We start from the raw sequence: 22,586 nt of genomic DNA, 5'->3' as shown, positions 1-22,586 counted from the left end.
AAAAACCTGCGCTCTAGGCCCCCTAGAGTCGCACAGGCCACCACACGCCCGGCCACCCGGCCGGCTCTTCCGGCTCCAAACTCGGGGCTTCGGTGCCATCCCAGAGCCTCTACATAAGCCCCGGCCCAGGTCCCAAATACCTCAACAAAGCTATTCAATGCAGAATCCATAAAACAGCTCACACCCCATTTATTATTTAAAAATATTTTGTTACAAAAGGAAAAAAAATACAATGCAGTATAAAAGATTGACAGCGTCATCAAGTTTATTACACAATTTTCAACCTATCAGAAAGACAAACAAATCACCGACAACAGGGGGACGGGGCCTTGGCCTTTTTGAGGGCTGGGTTTTTTTTTTCCTTTTGCTATCAGGAAATAAAACTAAAATTTGTGTCATTGAGTAAAAACAAAACAAAAATGGGGAGAAAAAATTCTCCGGGTAAACGGCTTTTCTGGTATTCTATATATTTTTTTCCTTAAACTGTCACCTTACTTGGTTTTCTCTACATTTTAAAAAGACACCCGGAGCTGCTCTCGAGCATAAGCGCATCACTTAACACTTGGCCAGCCGGGCGGGGGGCCATGTTCTGAAGTGGAGGCGGGGATGGGGTTGGGGACAGGGGGAAAAAAGCTACAAACATGTAGCCTCTGTCCCAAGGGAATGTGCCTCTCCAACCCTGGGGGGACCCCCTCACTGACTGACTGAGGGCTATGTCAGAAACGTGCAGGGAAGAGGAAGGGTTCCAGTCCAACTCAGTCTCTCCCCTCTGAGCCAGAGGATCTCGGGTGACCCTGCGTCTCACATGCCACAGCTCGTCTCACATGCCACGTCTCTTCTCCTGTTAAGAGGTCACGTGCCCCGTACATGCATGCAGAGGCAGCAGCCATCGCCCCACGGGTACCGCAGGACTCTGTTGCTGCAGCTGTCGTCGGCAGCAACCACACCACAACTTGGATGTTATGGGAAAAGCAATTCCATTTGCCTGTGTAGAAAATGGCCCCCGGAGTGGTGGTCCTTAGAACTCTGAGCTGAGTTCACCTGAGTCAGGCCCCACTTCCTCCTCGCTCATCAGAGGTAGGAAGCACCTCCACACTGAGCGAGGGGAACTATGAATACATCAACAGTGAAAGGGTGGAAAGACACCAAATCTGTGACTTCACCTGCCTGCTAGTGCCAGGTTCTCCCACAGTGAGTAAAATAGGTATGTACCTGGGGGATGCAAGCCCGTGCTTACATCGAACCTGAAAAATGAAAGCCTCTATGGAAGTAGGCTACAGCCCGCCCAACCTGCCTCCGTCCTCCCCCTCCTGGTAGTTCACAAGGGTTCTTCACTGCTGAGGTCCGATGTCCCCGTCTCCCAAGGGCAGTAGCTTCCTCTAAAACAAGGAAGCAGCCTTCTTGGGGGAGGGGCTCCACGTGTGAAATGAAAAAGCCCCAGGAAAGGGAACACCTAGTACAGCGGGTTCTTCCAAGAGGCAACCAAGCACGAAGCAGCAGAGGGTGGTAACTGGCTCTGCCAGGCTCCCCAGCAGCAAGCAACCTCAGGGGCCTTCTCTACTTAGGAGGGGCGAGTCCACTGAGGCAGCTGGGCAGCAGGGAGATGGGAAGGTTCAGCCCTCTGGGAGGTCAGGGAAACGAACCGTCAATATGTAAGAGGGAAAAGCAAGAACAGGAGAAGCTTCTCGTAAGGGAATTTCTGTTCTCAGAGTCCCTCCTCAAAGGGCTGCGAAGGTAAAGGAGTTAAACAAAGAAGTGGTATGTTAGCAAGGGGTTTGGACCCTCTTGGCCCCACCAAGCCTCTTGCGGAGGGCAGGAGCCTGGGCATATTTTGGCACACCCAGTCACTCTCCCAGATCCTGCATGGAGGATCCGTTTTCTTTGGGAAGAAAGTCTTCCTATCAGCCTCACCACTGAACTGCTCCTGGAGAATCAGAAACTCCTACGTTTCCTTGGACAAAGCACCATACTCTATGGAGACCAGGGGCCTGGACAGGTTTTCTTTCTGTCTGCCAGCCCTCCCAACCATACGAAGTCTTTAGGTTCCTTCCCGTGACAAACAGGAGGGGTGGGACTGGGAGGGCTGCCAGGCAGTCTTCAGTCCTGTAGGGCAGAGGGTATTCCCTGGGTGTCTGAAGGGGGTGAGGGGTTTGGAGCAAAGGGGAGGGGTGGAGTGGCCTCCGTCCTTTAGTCCTGATCAAGGTGAGGAGATGCAAGTCCATTAAAAAAACATTTGCTTCCAACCAGACTCCTGCAATGAGAACATCAGAAGAAAAGAAAACACACGTTAGTGGTTACCTTCCGACTGATGGGCTTGCGCGAGTTACACTGGCATCCTCTGAAGTTACAGTGTATGAAGTAGGGTATATACACAGACAGAACGCAAGCCTGGGAAAGTGAAGGAAAGAAAGCAGGATTGTCTGGGGGTGTCTGGCACTGTGCGCAGTGTGGGAATGGTTGCAGGAGCTACAGTGAGTGGAGAGAAAAAAGCAGTGACATCTCACTTTAAGGTTAGGGGAAAACAGACAATGAAACAAAGTTTCAAAGCAGTTGGACTGAAAAGGAGACTTTGCCGGGAGAAGTACGGAAACTACAACAATCCAAGGAGAGTTGCGATAAGGAAATATGGGGAGCTGAAATACCATTTCAGAAATCTGTTCTGAGTATGTCAGAGCTTACCTTAAGGGGGGGGGGGTAAAAATCTGGAAGTGGGAGGTACAATGGTAAGAAAACAAGTGTGCACATAACCAAATCCGTTCACCCCCAAACACCCAAGAGGCCCTAGGAGGGAGCATGTACTTACACAGGAAACTCCTAAACTTTTCTCTCCGAGAAGCCCTGTTTAAAACAGACTCCAAACAGTGTTCTTGCAAGTACGTGTGCGTGCATACACACAAGGGGCCAGGGATCTTCTAACCTGTACTAAAGCTCAAGGGATTCTACGTCTTTCCCCAGACAACAGCTTTGAGTGAGGGACCAAGAAACAGCCTAATACCAAGAGTTATCTGGCCAGGCCAGAACAGAAAGCAGAGCATGGAGATGAAAGAACCAGTAGTCCCCATTCAAGAAACCTAAAAGCACAATTAAGAACGTCTGCCAAACATTAAGACACTGTTAAAGCCACTCACTACATGTCTACCAAACTTAAGGTCCCTGGTACGCCCAGCCCTTTTCCAATGTTGCAGCACCAGTAAGCTGGGAAATGGCCTGGTCAATTTGACCGCATAAAACAGAACTCATAGGTAACAGGAGGAAGGGAGATAAAATTCAGGCTTGGGACTTCCGCTAAAGGCCAAACCCACAACACAGCCTACACACAAATGCTCACTTTATGGGTGCTCTTCTGTAACCTGGAGGAGCTATCCAAGGGGGGTGGGGGGAGAATCCACAAGCTGCCTGATCCTTTGATGTTCTGAAATGGCACTATTTCCGCTTGGGATCCCCAGAATCTGTTACAGAGGCCACTGCCTTCCGGCTTCTCTAAACACCTATACTGCAGACATCTGTCTCATTTCCTGTGAGGGAAAACCGAAGCCCTCTGTGCCTCTCCACTCCACACCATCTGCGTTTCTGAATCTTTGCACTGGATCAAAACTGAAGAGAATGTTTAGTTTTCATTGGACCAGGAGGAAAGGAGAGGTGAGAACGATCATATTTTAAGTAGGATAATATCCCCAAATAATGAGCCAAGAGCCAAGAACCACGAGAAGTTAAGCCAAAGCCACATATTACCTAAGGATATCCTCAAATTCCAAAGCATACACACATATACCCAAAAACAGATGTAGTTTGGGACCTGTCCATACAAAACAAAACACAGGATAACTAGTACCTCAAGAAAAGTCAGCTGTAGCACCCAGCTCTTAGAGCCTATGGATACATTTGGTGGTAATGTTTGGATGCAGGCAGAAGCCCAAGTGGCCAATGAGACTGTGCCCCGGTGGTGGTGCCCACCCTGAGGCAGAAGGGACAGAAAAGCTTGCTGTCTGTACTGCTGCCTCCAGACAGACACAACTTTTGGCTCTCAGGGAACACTGTCCATACAATATGAACACTAGTGTTTTCTAACTAAAACATGTCGTACACAGAGCTTGCACAGTTCTCCAGCTAAATAGGTCCAGGTACCATCTCCCCAACATGAGACGTCCTACGTGGGGACTTAGTGACTGCAGATAAAATGCAGAATCCTTAAGATGAGGATGTGAGAAAATGACATTGTTGGGGTGCCTGATGCAATTCCTTTGGACTAGTTATTTGGAAGGAATGATCAACATATCTACGGGATAAAACATGGGGACCCAGAAAACCTGTTTCAATTAGCAATAATCGCGCCTCGGATAAACCTCATTGGCTACGATACTGCCACTGCGCAAAGCTTGAAAACCTGTTTCAAAGCTCCTTTTCCTCCTCTTGTCATAGGCCTGCACCAGCCAAATGACTGTTTTCTGGGAACTACTGGGTTGTAGGTTCTTCAGGAGTTATCCAAAGTGCATCACCCTCATAATGGAAAAAGAGGCCCATTTTATAGGCAGAAGAAATGAAGCAAAATGACGGCTCCTGTTTCAGGTTCAGATGTTCAATCCCCAAAATACTAATTGTCAGTGGATCTCACAATTCCTGTCAAAAGGCTATTAGAAACAAAGCTGCCAGGAACTGTGACATGCAGGTCTATGTTCTAACTGCTAAAGGGAAAGTGGCCCCGGAGACTGTAATTCATGCTCTGCATGGACACATACCTCCCTGGTCACTATTCTAGTCTCTTCCACTCAGAAGGACCCACACTGTGAGGAGCAGGATTAAGGAAGGGGTAACACCAGACCCACAGCAACACTAGCAACTGTGCCGGCTCAAACAAGAGCAGAGAAACGCTGCTGCTGCCACAGAAGGGATGGGACAGGAACAGAGGTTTACCTTGATGCTCACCCTCCTGCCCACCCCGAGGCCGAATTAGGCCAGAGCTTTTTGTGAGCTCCACTCTCCCTAGAGCCCTGGAGATACATGGGTACCTCCCCAATCTCAACCTGTTGCAAAACCTAGAAAGAAGTATCTAGAACGCACAGTCTATTGATTTTATATAGATTAGCTTAGATTTCCGTGATGTCAAGCATTCTAAAATTTTGTGGAATAAACGAGTGGTTTAAGAACAGAAAAGAAAGGCAGGTAAAAAATGTTAACTTCTCATTTCCCACTCATTCACCTCCTAAACAAGGCAAAAAGAAATTTCCAGCTCTAACTGCTTATATTAATGGCAGATAATGCCAAACAACAAAGTAGAGGGTGGCAGGAAAACAGGACAGAACTTTTTTCTTGTTAGGACGCTGTCAGTAGGCCAAACACTGCACTTTCTGTTTACAGTCTGGCTACGGCTGGTGAACTACAGGCATTCCCAGGGAGTGGAAGGGTCTCTTCTCTTGTCTTCATCCATTCACCCTTTCAGCCACCCCAAAGGCATGGTGGAGAGCCATTCTCAATCCTCACCCTCCTGCCAGTCACCATCACTTCAGATCAACCAAACTGCAAAAAACCACACACACACACACACACACACACACACACACACACACACACCCCAAAACAAAAAACAAGGACATTTTCATAACACACTTGATGTGGAACCAAAGTCAAGATGAGATACTAAAGTCATCTGGGTCATGCAGTAGCTTCCAAGAACCAATCATCCTAGCCAGAGTTTAGACTGCTTTTAAATTAAAGGTTTCCAGAGAAACAGAATCAAAACCACTCTTGCTTGCTTATATACTAGAAACAAATTTTGCTGGAAGCTTTCAGTTGGGATAGCTAAATCGGTGGGATAGAATGATAGGGCTGTGGTGCCTTCCCCCCCACCCCTCCCTCACCCCGACCACTGAGGCCTGTCTGAGGATGAAGACAGAGAAAGAGCAGAGCTGAGGGATGCGGAGGGGTGAAGTCCTGAGGACCCAGCTGGAGCCCCCGAACTCAGCCAAGCCTAACTCAACTTCTCCATAGCCCGAGTTAATAGAGTTCCACTTACAACTCTCCTGCTTTTGTTTTTGATCCCCAAATACATCCTTCCATTGAAATACCCTTCACACAGTCTCTATATTATTAAACGTGATTATTTTTCCAGATCAGCTTTCTCCTAAAGTATCTTGAGTTTCAATATCCTTTTAATAGATCTTAATTCTTAAAAATCATCCATGTTCCGCCTCAAAAACCTACAAGTAGGCAGTGGTCTTACTTTTTTGTCTTGGTCAATTTCAAGAAAACACCTTGCAAGTTTAGTGGGGTGAAGACAGAACTGGATATCGTCTACTGAGAACCTGGTACGTGGCGAGTACCACGAGTGCTAATGCTCTGGATGGACTGTCTCACTGAATTCAGCGAGACAGAGCTGCTTGTGCTATCTTCACTTACAAACGAGGAAACCGAAGAACAAAGACACTGTGTTCTCAGCCCAGATGCCAAGCTGTCTCTCAGATACCAGGTTAAGGCAGACAAGACACAAAACCAGCTCAATCTCAGGTCCATTTCAGGGTGAGACTTCTCCAAACAAGCAGGAAGAGCAGGAAATCTGCCCTCCTCAATTTTCTGTTACCTAAGTCAAAACGTCCTCCCTTTCTCTTAATTTGCTTTCAAAAAGAGAAGCCTCTTCACGATCAGTATTTTTTTCTTTTATAAGATCGCCCACAGCCAGGAGCGGGGCCTCGTCCCACCTTCATCAGTGGTGCCGGTCCCGTTCTCTATCCCGGTGTCTCTCGTGCTCCCGGTTCCTTTCTTGGAAATACTCATCATGCCGATCTTCGTTATGAAGCAGGTCCCGATGCCTCCTGCTGCTCTCCCGGGACCGGCTAGGTGACCGCTCTCGGGACCGATGTCTTTTCCTATTAGAAAGATCCTTCAGCCTCACTTGGAGGACCTACCACATGCCTTCCAAGAGTGTTGTGTTTTTGTGTCTTCCGGTATTTGCCTGAACCACTTTTCTACTATGGGCCCAATGTCTGAGAATGTTAGCTCTTTTTTTTTGGGAAAATAGTAACAGTCAAATGTGTTGAGGTCTTACTAATGCATCAGGCACAGTGCTAGGAGCTTTACATGTTCATCTCACCTAACCTCTACTAACCTAACCTCTGTAAGAGAAGTACTGCTATTGTCGCTTTTCCAAAGACGAGAAGAGTGTTTAGAAAGCTGACTGACTGCCATACTCAAAGCCATACAAGTACTTGGGAGCAAAACTAGATCTGAATCCAAGCACGTATGGCTTCAAAGCCCATGTTCTTAACTACCCACCGGTCTATATTCCTAAGCAGCCCGCTGCCTCACCGTGCTGGGTGACAACATGGACTGCAGATGTTACGGCATGTGTTGATGCAGATGCTTGATTTATTCCATCCCCTTAAAGACACCAGGGCGAGGCCGGCTCTTCCAGCCAGGGCCTTGCCAGATCCCCTGGGCTCTCTTCCTCCCCCTGCCGATCCCTGGAAGAGTGCTGCTTGCGGCTGGTAGGCTGCTGCAGCAACCAACAACTCACCTGGACGAGCTCCCGCTGGCACCCACACTGTAGGACTTGGCTTCAATGCCATGAAGACAGTCCTTAAGAGAGGAGATGAGGACACGGCAACGCTCATCATTGGCGACCCGGGACTGTTTGATAACAGCAATGGCTGTGAGCAGCGTCTCAATCGCGTCACTGTAATCCCCTGACAGGGGATGGATGGGAAAGGCCAAGGATGAGCAGAGGCAGTAAACTAACTGGACCGAAAGGAGAACTCAGGAGGACACAAAGCAGAGTAACTAGTTGTCCCACAGAACCATGGTAGGGTGGATGAGGCCTAAGTGGCAGGTAGAAGAGCAGACGGCCCCCATATCCCAACAGTCTGCAATCAGACAGAGGTTCTCGGGTGTCGCTAGTGGATGTACAAACCGGGGCAGGGTGGTCTGAGGGTGACCTGACAATATCCATTACAATAAACAATGTGCACACTTTCTGACCCAGCAATTCTAAGAATATTCTGCTTCTGTTCACAAGTATGTATGCTTAACAATGTTATGTTTCAGGATTATCAAAAAATTAGACATAACCTAAAAGTTCCTTCAGTAGGGTGCTATATAAATTATGGGATGTTGGTTTTGTAAAATACTACATAGTTGTTAAAAAGCACACAATACATCTATAGGTAAACAAAGTAATCCACGTAAAGCGCTTAGCACAGTGCCAGGCACACAGTAAGGGTTCGATAAATATTAGCTATTATTATATAATGATAGATGTCCAGAATATAGTAATTTCTAAAAATCTGCAAAAACAGTATTCCATTTTTGTAAAAAGAATAAAAATTCTATATATGTTGTCATATGCACAGAAAAAAAAATCTGAGGGACAGACACTAAATTGTAGAAGGTGGTCTTGGTGGTGGTCCTTGTACAGACTTTTATTAATTACCACTGCACGTTTCTCAGTCTGAATTATTTTGAATCTATAATCAGACGTGTACACATGTATAGGTAACATGTATCTAACACATCTATATACGGAGTGTGTTTATACATATGTATTTTTAAAATTATGCTGCCATCAAGAACTCGCCCCTTCATTCCCCAAAGGTGAGCAGTGCCTAGCTCAGGGATCGTGGTCAGGGGCTGGGTACTTGCAGAATGCTTTCCCGAGCTAAATCTAGCACATCCAAACAGAAAATAATGCGAGGAAAGCATGAAACCAGACAGGGGTCCAGTGATGAGGACTGGTAGCCTCCTCTGTGCAGGGCATTAAGAAGAGATCAAAAACTGTGGAGGAACTTTGATTCTGTGGAGGTCCAGGAACACCAGGAAGTCAGCTCTACTGGGTTGGGGAATTTCTGCTTATTTTGTAGGCATTCAGTAAGTATTTGTGGTTTGAATGACTTAAATGAGAACAAAAAGGAAGGGAGATAGAGATTCAGTTATTGATTTCTCTAAGTGAAGGAGCTGATAAGGAAGTACAATGACTATTTCCTTTATACTCCTCTGTATATCGGACTTGTTAAAATGAGCACAGATTACTTTCTAATTAAAAAATCCTTCAGATGTCAATGAAAGTTTTCTGGAGGGAAAAAAAAAAGAGAGAGAATACATGTATTTCCTGTCTTTAACCTACTCTGTGGATTCAAATTTTGCAGCCAAAGATGAGAAATTACAGAAAACAGATGGTAATATTTAGTCTTAACTTACTTCTTAGGAGATCTGACAGTCTACATTTACATTAATGTGGGAAACTCACAAGAAGGAAGCGAATATGACTCATATCATAATGTGAAACTTGGACCAGAACCCTATAAAGAACTAAAGATTCCATGCCAGGGCTCTCCGAGTCACAGCTTCTGGTTCTGCCCACTTAATGCTGACAGCAGGGCAGAAGTTAGCTGTAGGGCATACTATGTCTTACGATGACACTCAACAGACTTCCCTCTTTCTAGGCTAGGCTACAGGGAGGCCAGCATTCTCTCTAGAACCCAAATACAAAGAGATCCCGTACCAAACCACATCGAGTTGGGGTATCAGTCCTAAAAAAAACCTGGGATCTATACTGGGCACTGCGAAGACACTAGGTCCACTGACGAACCACTGAGATCTCCACAAGGCCAGGAATTTCATTCTACAACAAAAACTACGATCAGATACTGTTCGTTATTTATAATCTAGTCACTAAGTTAGTCTTCATGGGGCAGGTCTGGATACAGACTAACTAACACCACTGGAGCTTCCCCAAGGCCATTCAAGCAGGTTATATACTACCCAAAACGTGTCACTCTAGAGAATCTAACAGTGCTCCAATTTCATCCTGTTGAACTTCTTGCCAATGGAAATGACAAAACATGGAAAAACTAAAGGTAAGGAGAAAATGGCAAAGGTAAGGGTGAGTTACCTGCACTGGCTCCAGCTACCGCTTTGGAAATGGCACTGCTGGAAATTGCTCTATTTCGCTTCATGATCTCTTCAAATTCTGCTTCACTCACTGTAGAGGGCGGAGGGCCCGAATCTCGGCTGCACAGAAACAACACCATTCCTGATTGCCCACACTTATTATCTTTACCATATCCTACCATACAGTGTTAATCATGCTCTCCTATATAATGTCTTAAATGCTTCTCAGCCTGCTCACGTTTTATGTGTTCACATTCTCTTCAAGGACACGATTTACAACATATTCTTTTGTAATTCTGGCATGACCCAGTAGCGCTAGACATTCACAGCAAAGCTAACAGCCACATACAGCACTTGATTTAATCAAGCTCCTTAAAAAGGGATGCGGAAGACATGGTTTGGGTCAAGAGACTTAGATGCAAATGAAACACCAAATAAAAAACATTATCTAACAGATGGTTAACTATTTCCCAGGACTCAATACTATGACAAAAGAGTTTCCACGAGGGAGAACACAAGAATTCACACTCACTTCCGCCGGGAGAATAAAATGCTTAACACATGGTGTACCCTACTATACCTGGCTCAGATCTGAAAGGAACAAGAGTCCTTACCTGCCATGGTGGTTATAGGGTGCAGAGGCCTTCATGTAAGTATCTGGTGGAGGCCCCACTGTAGCATTTGGTGGGGGGAAGAAGGCTGGATTGAGGTGAAGGGCAGGTGGGATGGCCCCAGGGGGAGGTACAGCCAGATGAGGAGGTAATCGAGGAGGAGGGGGCATGAGATGCTGGTAGTGGATGCCAGGAGGAGGAGGAGGGACCCCAAAGCTTGAGGAAAGAGGAGGAGGGGGTGGGATTGGGGGTGGGGGCAAACCCATCAGGGGGAGGGCTGAAGGAGGGCGATTGAAGTAGGGTAGCACACTGGGGGGCTTATCCACACGGGCAGATGAGGGTACAAGGTTCTCAGAGGGTGTGGCCCGTCCATCAGCAGAATCACTAGAATCCCGGGAATGGGCCCGTGGAGGTATTCCTATGAAGGAAAACAGAATTAAAGTTACTGCCCAAATCTTTACATGTACCCATGGAACCAGATCATCGTTCAGCAAGAGTCCTCTGACACCATACTGAAGAAGGCGACAGGCACCTGAGGAAGAAGGTAAAATCATCTACTCCTTTTTCTTTGGCCTTAGAAAGAAAGGGCAGAGGCAAGTTAGTTCAGTCATAAACCCAGAAAGCAGTTATCACCAATTCCATGTCAAAGAATGCTCTTTATCTAGAACTTTGTGCTTCACACTTAATTTATCCTTCGATTTGTTTTCTATTTCTAAATGCAGGACCCTAATTAACCCATGAGAAAATGACACTGTTGAGAAGTATGTTCATTACTGTTCTGGCAGATTCAAGCAGATGTGAAATCACCCGTCCCTGATCAAGAGGTTCAGGGCCTCTCTCCTTCGACCAGTACTAGTAGACTTGAGATCAGTACCACCCTACTGTGCACCTGGAATTTTCTCTTTGCAGGGAATTTTGAGATAAGTGAGAGAGGGGCAGGGGATAGATACTTCCGCCATCCACATACCAAAACTGTCACTGGGATGGGGAAGAGACATACGCTACAGAAGACTAGAGGTCAAGTGAGAAGTAGAGAGAAAATGGGAGGTAAGCCAAGATGAGATGTGCCCACAGACGGAGCAGATGCACAGCTAACAGCAGGGACTCCTAGTAAAAGCTTAGTGAAAAAAAAAGCAAGCCTCCTATTTGGGGAACTCCCACTGTATTTCAATGGCCCAAACACTACCCCACAGGAGGATCAGCACAGCACGCTGGTATGGTGTTGGGCACAACAGGGGCTCACACATGCTTGTTTACAGCTGGGAATGTGGCTGGCCACAGTCAAGTCACTCAGTTAAACTTGTTCACTCTCACCAATTTAACAGTCCACTCCAAGCCTGGTTCACGTGGAAGCCAACAGAACATGATCCCATGGCCTTAGGAGTCTTGGAAGCAGAGAGATGCTGCTGGCAGTCAAACGTGGACAGAAAGGTGAGTGCTCCTAAAACTAATACTTGCTGGTAAACCCAACTCCGGTTTCAGGCCTGGGGGGACCCATCATCTCAGCAGCCACCTCACTTTGTCCTCCGTGGTTTATCACCGGCGCCCATCACGGCACACTCGTGCTTCATGTCTCATCCACATGGCAACCTGTTTCTTCCCTGAGTTCTTTCAAACCAAAGAAAGAGGTATCAGCAAGTGGGATCCTCTGAAAGTTAGCCATCTTCCCAGCTACTCTTCCTACTTGTGCAAGGGTTCTGTTTTGTATCTATGGCTACAATCCCAAGAGGAGCAACCACTTTTGAGCAGAGGAAGTCCACCAGCTGTACCTAGTGAATGAACAGAACCCAAGTCTGTCAACGCGACAGAGCAGAAAACCACCACTCAGTCATTGCCATCATCTCAGCAACGAAAGGGAACACCGAGGAGTACACAGCGAAGCGGAAGTAGGAATGCTATCCCGAATGCAACTGTACATTTATGCAGCTTAGGAAAGTCAGAAAAGGGTCAAATTATACAAAAGCTCTGAAACAGAAGAACTTGAAAATGCAAGCTGTTAAAGAAGAAAAGTATGTGCCTTTTAACCCAGAGCAATGGGAGTTCACACTATACCCATCTAGGCTCTCAATCCAGTTAGAAGAACAGTTGTTCCTATGCAAGAGAGACGTGGCCTATCTCCACCTTCAATCAATCGATACAAGATCCCAGTGGACCACCCAATCAATACAAAGCACTATTTTGAGAGCAGAACCTAAGAAATGACAGAATGCAAGTGATGACACTTTCCCCACCACCCCCACCCTTCACCCTCACTGTCAGAAAAGAAAGAAAAGGCAGTTGGCTGCTTCAGGCAAGGCCTTGCAGGGTGGCTGCACCTTGTGAGGTCAGGGAAATCCAAGGTCTGGTCCTCAGGTTTCGCAGGTTCAGAAACTCGACTTTAAAAGTTCACCCAGGGGTGACTGTACCCTAGAAAATTGATTCACGCTAACCAAACTCACAAGAGACTGATTCATAAACCAGAATGCCAATTTATTAATTTACAATGAGAAATATAACTGCCAAGCAGACCGGAATACTTGTGTCGGCTGGTCAGCGCATTCTCTTCCCAGTAGGAGAGCCTAGTTGGGAAACCAAATTAGTATCAGAAGGTGGCTTGGTGAGTACAGAATCAGAACAAAGGGAGTAAGGTGAACTCAGGGAAACTATCATGAAGCTAAAGTCGTGTAATGCAGCTTTATTAGTGGGAAATACTTGCCAAGCAGATTAAAATAACAGAAAACTGAATGGGCACCCTGTCCCCTGGACAGTGCTGGAGAAATATTGTTAAACTCTTCTTTTCCAACATTTCTTTTGGTTGATTTCTTACAAAGCACCCTTCCAGCACATGATTATGGTAAGATTATAGGCATCTTTACAAACATTACCTGCACGTTAGGGCGGCTGCTTGTTAATTTATAAAGAGCACATGTTACAATTAAGCCCATTCACTTATACACTGATTTTTTACACAAAACCACATAATTTAAAGTTGACAGGAACTTTAACAATATGTATCTATTTCAGAGAGGGGAAGAGGCCCTAAGCAGTACAGTGACTTCCCCAAGGTCACACAATGAGTCAGAGGCAGAAGGAGACTATAACCGGAACCTATCTCTTAGCACAGTGCTCTTTTTTGTACACAGCCTCATTTTTGGGTCTACTAATTGCCCATGCCACCACCCACAACCACCACCCCGCCCCCGCCAACTCCTCCACACTGGAGGCAGAGCCCACACCACAGAAAACAAACCCGCGCGCAGAAAACAAACCCACAAAATTGCCCCCTTCATACAGATGGTCTCCACGTACCCCCTCGTGGGACTCGGACGCACTCACGTTTCCGAGCCTGTGCCTCAAACTGTGACAGGTTTTGCCGGGTGGCCGGCCTCACGTCCACTTTTTCTCCATTAAGAACTTTTCCCGGGAGGAGTTCCAACAATTTGTGGACAGAGTTTTCAGAGGCTACCACCACCTCAGCATACCTTGGGGAAGAAAAATTAAAAATGAGTGAAATCTACTAGCCAAGCAAGAGAGGAACAAAGAAAATCTCTTCCACTTTTAGTGCAAATGGGTAAAGCAGAAATACCTTGCTAATACAACATACACAAAACTAGCACCAACAAAAAGGTGTCAGTCTGTATCTTCCTATTATTTGGAATCAGAAATTAGTTCTTTTTGCCCCTCGATGGATGGACATTGTTACACTGCAGCTAGGTCCCCGTTCTAAGGTGGTCTGTCAAAACCAAGGCAATAACCTGGGCCAGGGGTCAGAGGGATTAAAATCCAGAGCCAAAATACACCGTAAATCTGTTATCCTGATGATGACAAACTAAAAGGGACTTCTCAAATCCAGACCTCACCCTTTGGACTGGCCATTTGCTCGATTCTCTGCAAATTTCAACTCCACCACATCATAGACTCCTATAGAGCGAATAACCTGGATCAGCTGCTGGTCTGTGGTCCACTGGGGCCGGCAAGATGGAAAAGGAAGAAATGTCAAGAGCTACACCCCCTCCCCACCTAGAATGTCCCAAACCCTTTCCCAAACCTAGGATTCTAGTCACAGCCATGACCTCCCACAGAAACCCAAGAGCCCATCAACAGTTCAATTAGTGCAGGCTTTTCTGATTATCCTCACCCACCCAGAATTCCAAAGCCCCCCCCACCCCCTTCCCAATCCCCATCTGTTGAGATTAAGAAAATTAAAACCTATTTTAACTTTCACCGCCATTTGGGCTGCCTGGTCATCAGTTAAAACAATTATTACTAACAGCTTTTAATAAGAGACCTGACAGGCTGTAGTTTGACCACTGTCAGGAACTTTTCCCTCAGTATGTACATTTCCTAATTTGGATCCTCCCTCCACCAGCCCTAAAACATGTCTGTTACAAAAGAACTTTTGCAGAACAACAATCACCACCTACCCTGAATATACTAGAACTGTCAAGGTCTTTGATCCCTGTCACCCATCGTTATCAAAGGACCATCGAATGACCACCAAGAGTTCAAGGTGTTCACTCTGAAATCTCATCCCACAGATGACCCTGCTAGACATAAAGCCCCAGGGTCAGGGGCATTAACAAGATGGCAGAAAAAGCAACTACCCACTTATTGCTTTCTTCGGCACCAGTACGTCCTCAGGATAGTTCTCTTTCAGAGATCAATCCAACCTGATCCCAGGAAAAAGAAATCCAACCCCATCAGAGCACAAAACAGTGCAACAGTGGTTTTTGAAAATGCCATCACCTCCCAGCGCTCTCCCTCCAGCCTACCCAGGAGGCTTTTTGGTTCCCCATGCTCACCCAGGAGAAGCTGCCCACGTAGACAGCAGCTCGCCTATTGCGGAGGCCGCTGTACGTGTACAGGATCGCAGGACTCTTGTTATTGGGCTTGGGAGATGGCTCCTGGCGAACAGGAGGAGGTGGCTCAGTGCTGCTGCTTCTGTCATCTGAGGGCTGTGAGGTGGCTGTCAACACGTCATCATAGAGGTCAATCTGATCTGTATTGTTGAACTCTGGGTCCTAAGAGATGGGTTGGCAAAGGTGGGTTTGCAGACCTTCCACTGGATTCGTTCTGTTTCATTCTAGTTTACTTAGAATCCGCAGTCAAATACTTGATAAAACAACACACAAAACTTCCCTGTTCTACTCTAGGAAACTAGGTAAGAATAATTTTTCACTTAAAACCATTTCATTGAATTATGCTTCGGTAGGTTTTTCTCTCAAGACCCTGTTAGCAGTCTGCAATGTTTCCAGCTTCAGCCAACTGTAAGAATCAAACGGTACAGGATGATTACAAGAGCACACTAAGAACGCATGAAGACGCGCCTGCTACTGCTGTCAATGAGGTCAGCTTCTGAGGGCCACATCTAAGAGTAACGAAAACTCATTTTCCACATCTTGTGCTATTTCCAAAATCAAGAGTTACACAAAACTTACTACTCTATTTACTGAGAATATATTCATCTTGAAATAAAAAGCAGGGGAAAAGCATATTAAAGTGAGAACCCAGAATGCAAAAAAAGAATCAGAGCTACCCGTTTAAACTTTCAGATTTATACAAATGACTCAGAGAAGCTCTAAAACTCAACAACCCATCTTTCTAGCAACCATCAAAGAAACATTTTTTAAAAAGGGAAAAGAATACTCTGGGAGATTTTCTCTTACTATTTCTCAGATGATAATGCAGCTCCAATACATTACCGTGACTCTTTTAATAAATAAGAGACTTTTGGGAGCAACACCAGAGATGTTCAATGATACACAAAAACAGCGAAGTTCTCTCAAATCTAAGGGTCAGAAAAAAGGACAAACACCTACACCACAAGCTATGTCACAGTAAGCATGTACAACGTGAACGTGTACTCCAAAAACATAATGCGAAGTATACTCTATGTGTTGTTTACTTGTTTATTGCTATTATGGGCTGAATTTGCCTGTTCCCACAAAAATGCTATGTTGAAACCTATCCCCCAATGTGATGGTATCAGGAGGTGGGGTGTTTGGGAAATAATTACAATTAGACCAGGTTTTGAGGGTGGAACCCTCATCGAGCCAAGAGCTTGCTTGCTCTTCTCTGCATCCATCAGGATACAAACTGGCATTCTGCAACCTGAAGAGGGCCCTCTCTACCACCCAAACCTGACTTCAACCTTCCAGTCCCCAGAACTATGACAAGTAAATCTGCTGTTTGTAAGCCACTCAGTTTTTGGTATTTTCTTATAGCAGCCAAATTAACACCATATACCCCAAATCCTAAAACCGTAAGAGCTACTACCAGGAAATCTTAATGTTTCAGATTGAGATTTGAGATGTTATCTCAAAGAGCTCTTTTTATGTTAAGGATCGAGAGTGTTTTTTCAGGTAATATTCTAAAACATCCCAACAGTGCTAAAGATGATGCTGCCAAAATGACAGAGACAGACGTTCAAAGTGTTTTAAGGGAACTATAGCTCATTCACGTCATTGCTGTATTTTTAAAAAAGGAATAAAGGAAAAACCTACATTAAGTAACTTGTCTAGTTCCCTGAAGAAAGGGGGCACTTCCTCCAATGCAACTCAAGACTGGAAGCTCCAATAACTTTCTCTGTTCAATTCCATCATAAGAACTGTAGATTCTAAAGTGAGACTAGAGAGGGGAGTCACTACAAAATTCATTCCTAGACCTATATAACATCACAAAGTTCTGGAAACCATCTTTTAGTTTCTCAGTTCATCTCAAGTGCAATGGAAGAACATGCACACAACGATAGCATTATCAGACTGTTCTGAGAGTAAAGGGGAAAGGATTCTACTTCCTGAGGCAAAAAATAATTTCAAATACTACAAATACTCTAAAAAACCCCACAAGAGAAGAGTTTATACCTTGTAAAAATATCAGAGAGAATGGCAAGAGACTTTTTAGAGGGAATTTAAAAACAAGAAAGGGGGGGCAGTGTGGATACCCAGGTGGCTCTGTCGGTTAAGAGTCAGACTCCTGGTTTCCACTTAGGTCGTAATCTCAGGGTTGTGGATTCGAGCTCCATGGGCTCTACACCCAGCGTGGAGTCTATCTGAGATTGTCTCCCTCTCCCTCTGACCCTCCCCTGCTCATGTGCTCTCTCCCTGTAAAATTAAAAAACTAAAATCTTAAAAAAAAAAAATCAAACAAGAAAAGGAATCAAGGAAGACAAGTAAGCACAGAAAGACCGTTCTATGTAGTCAAATTACAAATAAATAAGCATCTTGGATAAAAAGAGTATGTAAAGAACAGGAAGAGAAGAGAACATCAGAGAGCACAGGGTGGGTAGTAAATTAAGTGAAGTGCTAAAAACCTGACAAATACAATGAGTGTAAAATACTTCATAGCCCTTTTGTCTCAAAGAACTGCAAATTTAAACAAAATCATTTACCTATTCATGTAGTAGGGATGGGGATATGACTTATGGATCAAGGTAAAGGAAGAAGAGGGAAACCACTGGATCCTCTCTGATGTTCTAATCCTTAGAGAGCACTACCTCACTCCAGGGTGCTTTTTAAATTTAAATCAAGGAGTCTGAAGTAAAACATAAAGGGGAATAAAGAAACACACCATTTTGGGTACTCAGTGGAACCAAACTGGAATTCCTTCCAAGCAGTATCTGGGATTCAGAGATGTGTGTCTAAAATTTATAATACCAGAATTACCACTGATAATTGGGCAGTGAACTAACACGCAGATCTGGACAGCTCAGAGACCACACACATCACCAGGAAATCTCCCATACTGCAAGCCTACGCCAACAATCTACTCTTTCAGGAACGCTTAGAGCATGAAAGACTCAAGCCCTGAAAAACCTTGTATATGGATTACCTTACCACTTTAAGAAGCACAAAAGGATTCAATGAATCCAAAATTGTCACAAGATTCAAATGATTTCTCTGGGCCATAGAACCTTGGTTCAAAAAAGTTGGTGGGAACTGTTCTGATGCACAGAGCAGGCCTGTTGAGTCTGTTGAAGAAACAACGTATCAAGTTCTGTTTGGATTTAACTCTACTAGCAACACCAATGCATTTTAACTTCTTCAGCTGGTAAAACAGAAAAACAGGTAAAGGGCCTGAGGTTTTTCTGATTACCCTATGAGCTGGTGATTTATGCAGTGTTGGATTAGGTTAAAGCAAATTCTAATTCTACAAATTAAATGAAAAATACAATGTTTCACAATGCATTGATGCTGAAGGTTTCATTCCAGGGAGATTAAAAAGTAAGTATGTATTTAAAACTAAATGAAAATCTCAAGAAAAATTTTGTATTTAATAGCATAGAAAGAATTAGGTCTCTGAAACTTTTTAGATAAAAAAGAACTTGCACAGTTTTGAATTTAAATAAGAACTTCTCCACCTGTATACTCAGTGTTTCTACCCTCCAACCCTCTTTTCCTGATATCTGAGGGAAGTAAGAAAGGCTAAGATTTATTGTTCTCAAAGCCACCTACTTGATACCATTGTTCTTCTAATTGTAACAAAAGCTCTAAAAAAGTTTTTGGCTTGGGGCGCCTGGGTGGCTCAGTGGTTTAAGCCTCTGCCTTCGGCTCAGGTCATGGTCTCAGGGTCCTGGGATCGAGCCCTACATCGGGCTCTCTGCTCAGTGGGGAGCCTGTTTCTCCCCCTCTCTCTGCCTACTTGTGACCTCTCTCTCTGTCAAATAAATGAATAAAATATTTAAAAAAAATTTTTTTGGCTTTATAATGACTATGTCTAGTCCTCACCTTACGCCCTCCTTCCCTGCTATCCACTGTCATCAACCACCAGGAATGGAACCTCTTTCGAACACAGGGTTCCATTTCGTCTCTGTTCCCTCACTAGTCCTGACACTAACAGAAATTGCTCAATAAGTACTCTTTGATGAAAGTGGCTAACAGAATTGGGCAATGCGCAAATCATCTCCCTTAAGAGGCTAAACACTCAGTGAAGTGGCAGCTCTCACTTTTTGAGAGTGCTTCTCCCCAGTCCAAGAGAGCACCTATGAATTTCAACTCCCAGTGTGACAGGAGTAAAGCAGCTCTGCAAGAGGCTTTTACGGCCTATGTCATAAGAGATCAGGGAGCCAGAACCACAGGGTTTTGTCCAGGGACTGTGTTCATTTTGCTTGGGGAGCAGAGTACGTGTGACGGGGTTCTTGTGCATGGGTCGGCTTGGGATGAATCCTTAATACTCCTAAAACATTCTAAAATACAATCTGTACCGGCTGCCTTCAGTCTAACCTTGCTTTTAACAATCCCTGCCAAACAGAACTTTAATCATTTCTTTACCAGCCTCCAAATAACACTAAGTCCAGCTTTACCAAAAATTAATTCACTGGGGGTGATGGGGAGCGGGCAGTGGGTGGCACCCCTCCTGGCCCTCCCACAAATGGACATAAAACATTCAAAATCTATACTTTTTTCACCATGCCAAGCATTAAATACTGTCTGTTCAGTATAAATGTCTCCTAGATTCCACATGCCATCTCTGGCCTATCTTAAACCCCCAAAAAAGCCTTTCTAACTGAAGAGATGCAACAAATTGAGGCCAATGACTCCTACCCTCACAAAACAGTGACCACTAGACAAGGCCTGTGCCTTGACTAGAACCTCCAACTTACACTGCTTAAGAAATTATGGATTTTCATTTTTTCAGACCAAATGTGGCAAGACCTGCCCCACTCTGCCCGTTTCTCAAAGTGAATCAGCAGCATTGTTATCAACCCAGAGAAGGAAATTAAGGGGGAAAAGGGTTTTTATTATTAATAAATAACTAAGAGAACCTCCTTTTCTTCCTGTCTTATATTAAAAACAAAACAAAAGCAACCCACAACTTGTAAAGAGTAGTAAAGATCTGATTCAAAGTAATACGGAACACAATGGTGTGTAACTACACTCCTATACTAAATCTTTCTTTTCATCCATAATCACTTGACTTGTTTGAACGTAACAAGTTTTTTTCCGTATATTTAGGTCAACTGGTAGCCACATGTAGAGGACTCAGTTTACCCGAGGAGACCTGGGAAAATGGCGATTAAACAAATTAACTGGTGACGCTGGTGGGTACAAGCTCACTATACTGTCCTACTTTTGTGTTCTAAAATCTCCACGTTAAAACAGCACAACGTGTTTTTTGTTAAATGTAAACTTGTGCCAAGTAAAGAAAATGACATGTATAAAACCTCTGTTGCCTTGTATAAAAGTCAGGGTCTAACCAGAGGACTTTCTTTCTCTAAACTTTTTATCCTCTTTCCAGGTCCTTATGTATACCCACTGAAAGATCCTAATGGGAAGAACCAGTTTAATCAAGTAAAAATGGGACTGAAAACAATCTGGGCAAGATAATTATTAAGTTTTAAAGAGACTATGGAACATTCTTGAGATAGACCTCAATATGTTAGATTATCATTTCAGGGGAAATCACTACACAATGTTCCTTAACATAACACAGAGCAACCAACAAATCCAGGGCATATAAGGGGGTCTACAAGTGCTTTTTAACTAGCTTATCCAACACCTTTACCTCTACCCTCAAAACAATCAGATTCACCAATAAAATTTATTTCACCAAAATGCCTATGTACCTCTTAAGACCAGAATCAAACTACTTAGAGAAGGAAGACAGACCCAAAACAGTCAGAATGAAGTTGCAATTAAATGCTACAGTACGTCTTATACTGTGTTTTTGCAGTGTCTTATGCAGAAGGGGACTAAATTTATCCAGCTGCCCTTTCAAAGCATCGCAAACGGGGGGTGCCTGGGTGGCTCAGGGCGTTAAGCCTCCTCTTGATTTCAGCACAGGTCATGATCTCAGGGTTGTGATCTCAGCTCTGCACTGCGCAAGGAGCGCTTAAGAGTCTCTCCCCCTCTCCCCACAAAAGAAAAAAAAAAAAAAGATCTGCAAAGGAACAGGTATGAACACTGTCCTCATGAATACTACAGCAAACGTGAATGTGATTTTTAAGTGTGGTTAGTCTTTGAGGAGACTGACACCCAAGTTTGGCCTCCTGGGGGAGCAAGTTCCACAGGTTGATTCACCATTCTATTAAACCTAATTTTTATTTGCTTTTAAAGCCCATAAAATTAAGCCTTGGGAGCTTAAAATTAACAGAAGCAGAATGATCAGACGTCTTGAAAGTCTCTGATAGAGTAAAATTTTAGACCCGATAGAGGGATGTTCAGGCCTAGCAAGGCCTGCCGCAGCTTGGAACCACTGCAAGTTTGACGAAAGTGATTCTTCAGCAGATCCAGGAAAATCCCAATGCTCCCGATGACCCCTCACCTGATTGAACTCCTCGTCAGCATATATATCAATCAAGTCCACTCCTTCTGACATGGCTCCGGAAGGAAGATCGCGAGCCCGGAGAACGGACAAAGTAAGGAAGATGCCACTGCGGTATCCTGAAAGAGGCAAGAGTTAGAAGGCATGAGGGTCCCAGGCTAGGAGGAGAGCAATGGTTGCCAACCTCCCATCTCCAGAGACGCAGCATCCCGGCAGCTCAAGCTCGGTCCACCCGCTCCGCTCCGCCCCGCCCCCGGCCTCGCGCCGCCCCTCGCTCTCCCAGGCCGCCGGGGCTCGCGGGGCTCGCTGCCCATCACCCTCGGGCCCGACCCGAGTTGCGCCGCAGCTGCCCGTGGCGCGATGGCAAAGTCCAGGCCTCTGCTCCTAGGGGCCCTGGGACGGCGCTGGGAAGAACGACGGCGGCAAAGCCCGCAGCCCCAGCCTGCCGCACCTGCCCAGGCCCCAAAGCGGTCCCGGCTAGAGTCGCCGCGGGTCCTGGAGCTCCAGCAGCCTCCGTTCCCCACCCAGGCCTAGTCCTCGCCCCCAACTAGGCCCGCCCCGCTCCCTCCCCACAGACTCGGCCCGGCGCCCTCGGCCTCCTCCCTCAAAGGCCCGCACCTCCCCCCGCCCGCCGACCCCGGCTACCCCAAACTCAACCGACCCCCTCCCAGTCTCAGCGCTGGCCCCGAGCCCTCTTCCGGCCCAGCCGGCCCACGGCCGCGCGCCCCCGTTACCGGGAATATGGCGGCGGCGGCGGCGAGTCCGGACTAGGCCCGAAGCGCGCGAACCGCTCTCGGCCCCAGGTCCCGCCCCCCCCGCCGCTGGCGTCACACGCACAGCCACTTCCGCAAGACGCAG

General features: G+C 45.6%; 1 protein-coding gene and 1 non-coding gene across 8 annotated transcripts; both read right to left on the bottom strand.

Moving 5' to 3' along the window:
* Positions 1-247: 247 nt before the first annotated feature.
* CPSF7 (cleavage and polyadenylation specific factor 7) lies at positions 248-22,547 on the bottom strand. 7 transcript variants are annotated; one of them, XM_046014907.1, is made up of 10 exons: positions 22,463-22,547; positions 21,729-21,847; positions 15,269-15,487; positions 14,327-14,430; positions 13,776-13,948; positions 10,491-10,905; positions 9,878-9,996; positions 7,508-7,676; positions 6,693-6,860; positions 248-2,251 (listed from the first exon to the last, which is right to left on the bottom strand). In XM_046014907.1, exons 2-9 carry the CDS (start codon positions 21,780-21,782, stop codon positions 6,698-6,700), a joined length of 1,416 nt encoding a protein of 471 aa, XP_045870863.1. In that variant the 5' UTR covers positions 21,783-21,847; positions 22,463-22,547; the 3' UTR covers positions 248-2,251; positions 6,693-6,697. The 7 variants fall into 7 exon arrangements, with proteins under 7 accessions (XP_045870863.1, XP_045870866.1, XP_045870864.1 ...); XM_046014910.1 differs by having other exon boundaries at positions 13,803-13,948; XM_046014908.1 differs by having other exon boundaries at positions 22,390-22,514.
* On the bottom strand, positions 4,237-4,377 carry LOC123950097. The gene has a single exon (XR_006820124.1). It is a non-coding gene; the product is annotated as a U4 spliceosomal RNA (small nuclear RNA).
* Positions 22,548-22,586: the final 39 nt, after the last annotated feature.

The sequence above is a fragment of the Meles meles genome, chromosome 8 (assembly GCF_922984935.1).
Source record: "Meles meles chromosome 8, mMelMel3.1 paternal haplotype, whole genome shotgun sequence".
In the NCBI taxonomy this organism is placed as follows: domain Eukaryota; kingdom Metazoa; phylum Chordata; class Mammalia; order Carnivora; family Mustelidae; genus Meles; species Meles meles.
Note: the sequence above shows the minus strand (reverse complement) of the source record. Positions and strands in the feature narration are given on the sequence as shown.